The sequence below is a fragment of the Cebus imitator genome, unplaced genomic scaffold (genome assembly GCF_001604975.1).
Source record: "Cebus imitator isolate Cc_AM_T3 unplaced genomic scaffold, Cebus_imitator-1.0 Scaffold12, whole genome shotgun sequence".
Classification (NCBI taxonomy): domain Eukaryota; kingdom Metazoa; phylum Chordata; class Mammalia; order Primates; family Cebidae; genus Cebus; species Cebus imitator.
The window spans coordinates 7,430,356-7,431,410 of NW_016107327.1; the positions used below are offsets into that span (position 1 = coordinate 7,430,356).

The 1,055-nt window shown below is 36.2% G+C and overlaps 1 protein-coding gene across 3 annotated transcripts in view; it reads left to right on the top strand.

The window, feature by feature from the left end:
* Positions 1 to 1,055, top strand: part of OSBPL1A (oxysterol binding protein like 1A) — a 244,758-nt gene that overhangs the window by 89,932 nt on the left and 153,771 nt on the right. For all 3 annotated transcript variants that reach the window (XM_017498470.1, XM_017498487.1, XM_037727959.1), the window contains one exon: positions 550 to 672. In XM_017498470.1, coding sequence (XP_017353959.1) covers positions 550 to 672 — 123 coding nt within the window. The remainder of the gene's footprint in view (positions 1 to 549; positions 673 to 1,055) is intronic.

Here is a 1,055-nt window from a genome sequence, read left to right on the forward strand (position 1 = left end):
AAAATGAGGAAAAAAAGTAAGATAGGGTATTTTTAGGCCAAACATTCTTTTTGTGAAATCACTGTTATTTTAAAAATATAGCAGAAGTTAAAGCATCAGGGCAAGTGTTGGCTGTTTTAATATGACAATAGTTTCTTGTGCTTCTAATTTGATTATAAGTTAGTAAAATCGTGTATCTGGATCCATTACTATGTAGTAACTTATTCTGTTATAAAATTATAGGTTTTCAATGTTAAAAACAGGGAGAACCTGTAATTTTATGTGACAAAGTTTTCTCCCATTATTTAATTTCTCTAATGTGTTTGAATATTAATATTCATGAATATGTAAACCTATAGTTGCTATTTTTTAAACTACCAGGAAAAGTTTTTATCCAAATATATTATGGACAAGAGACCCACATTGTTCTTTCATTGTTGGTTACTTTCCTTTTTGAGGCCATAATATTTATTTCACCAGGTAAATTTTATGCTTATCAGATCATTGTAGTATTATCTCTTTGGAATAAAAATGCTTTTCACTCTCATTTAAATCCTTGGATGATTTTAGGACTGGCTGGAAGCAATAGAAGAACATTCTGCTTACAGCACTCACTACTGTTCCCAGGACCAACTGACTGATGAGGAAGAGGAAGATACAGTTTCTGCTATAGACTTGAAGAAATCCTTAGAGGTAAATAGGAAAATGTAGCCTGACCTTTATAGCTATCTGTGTCATACAGGTTTTATCAAGAACTTTTTTTTTTTAAGATGCAAGGTTTTGAGGGCAGGCATGGTGGCTCCTGCCTGTAATCCCAGCACTTTGAGAGGTGGAGGTGGGTGGATCACGAGATCAGGAGATCGAGACCATCCTGGCCAAAATGGTGAAACCCCGTCTCTACTAAAAATACAAAAGTTAGCTGGTTATGGTGGTGTGTGACTATAATCCCAGCTACTTGGGAGGCTGAGGCATGAGAATCGCTCAAACCCAGGAGGCAAAGGTTGCAGTGAGCCGAGATCCACTACACTCCAGCCTGGCAACAGAGCAAGACTCCATCTCAAAAAAAAAAAGGAAAA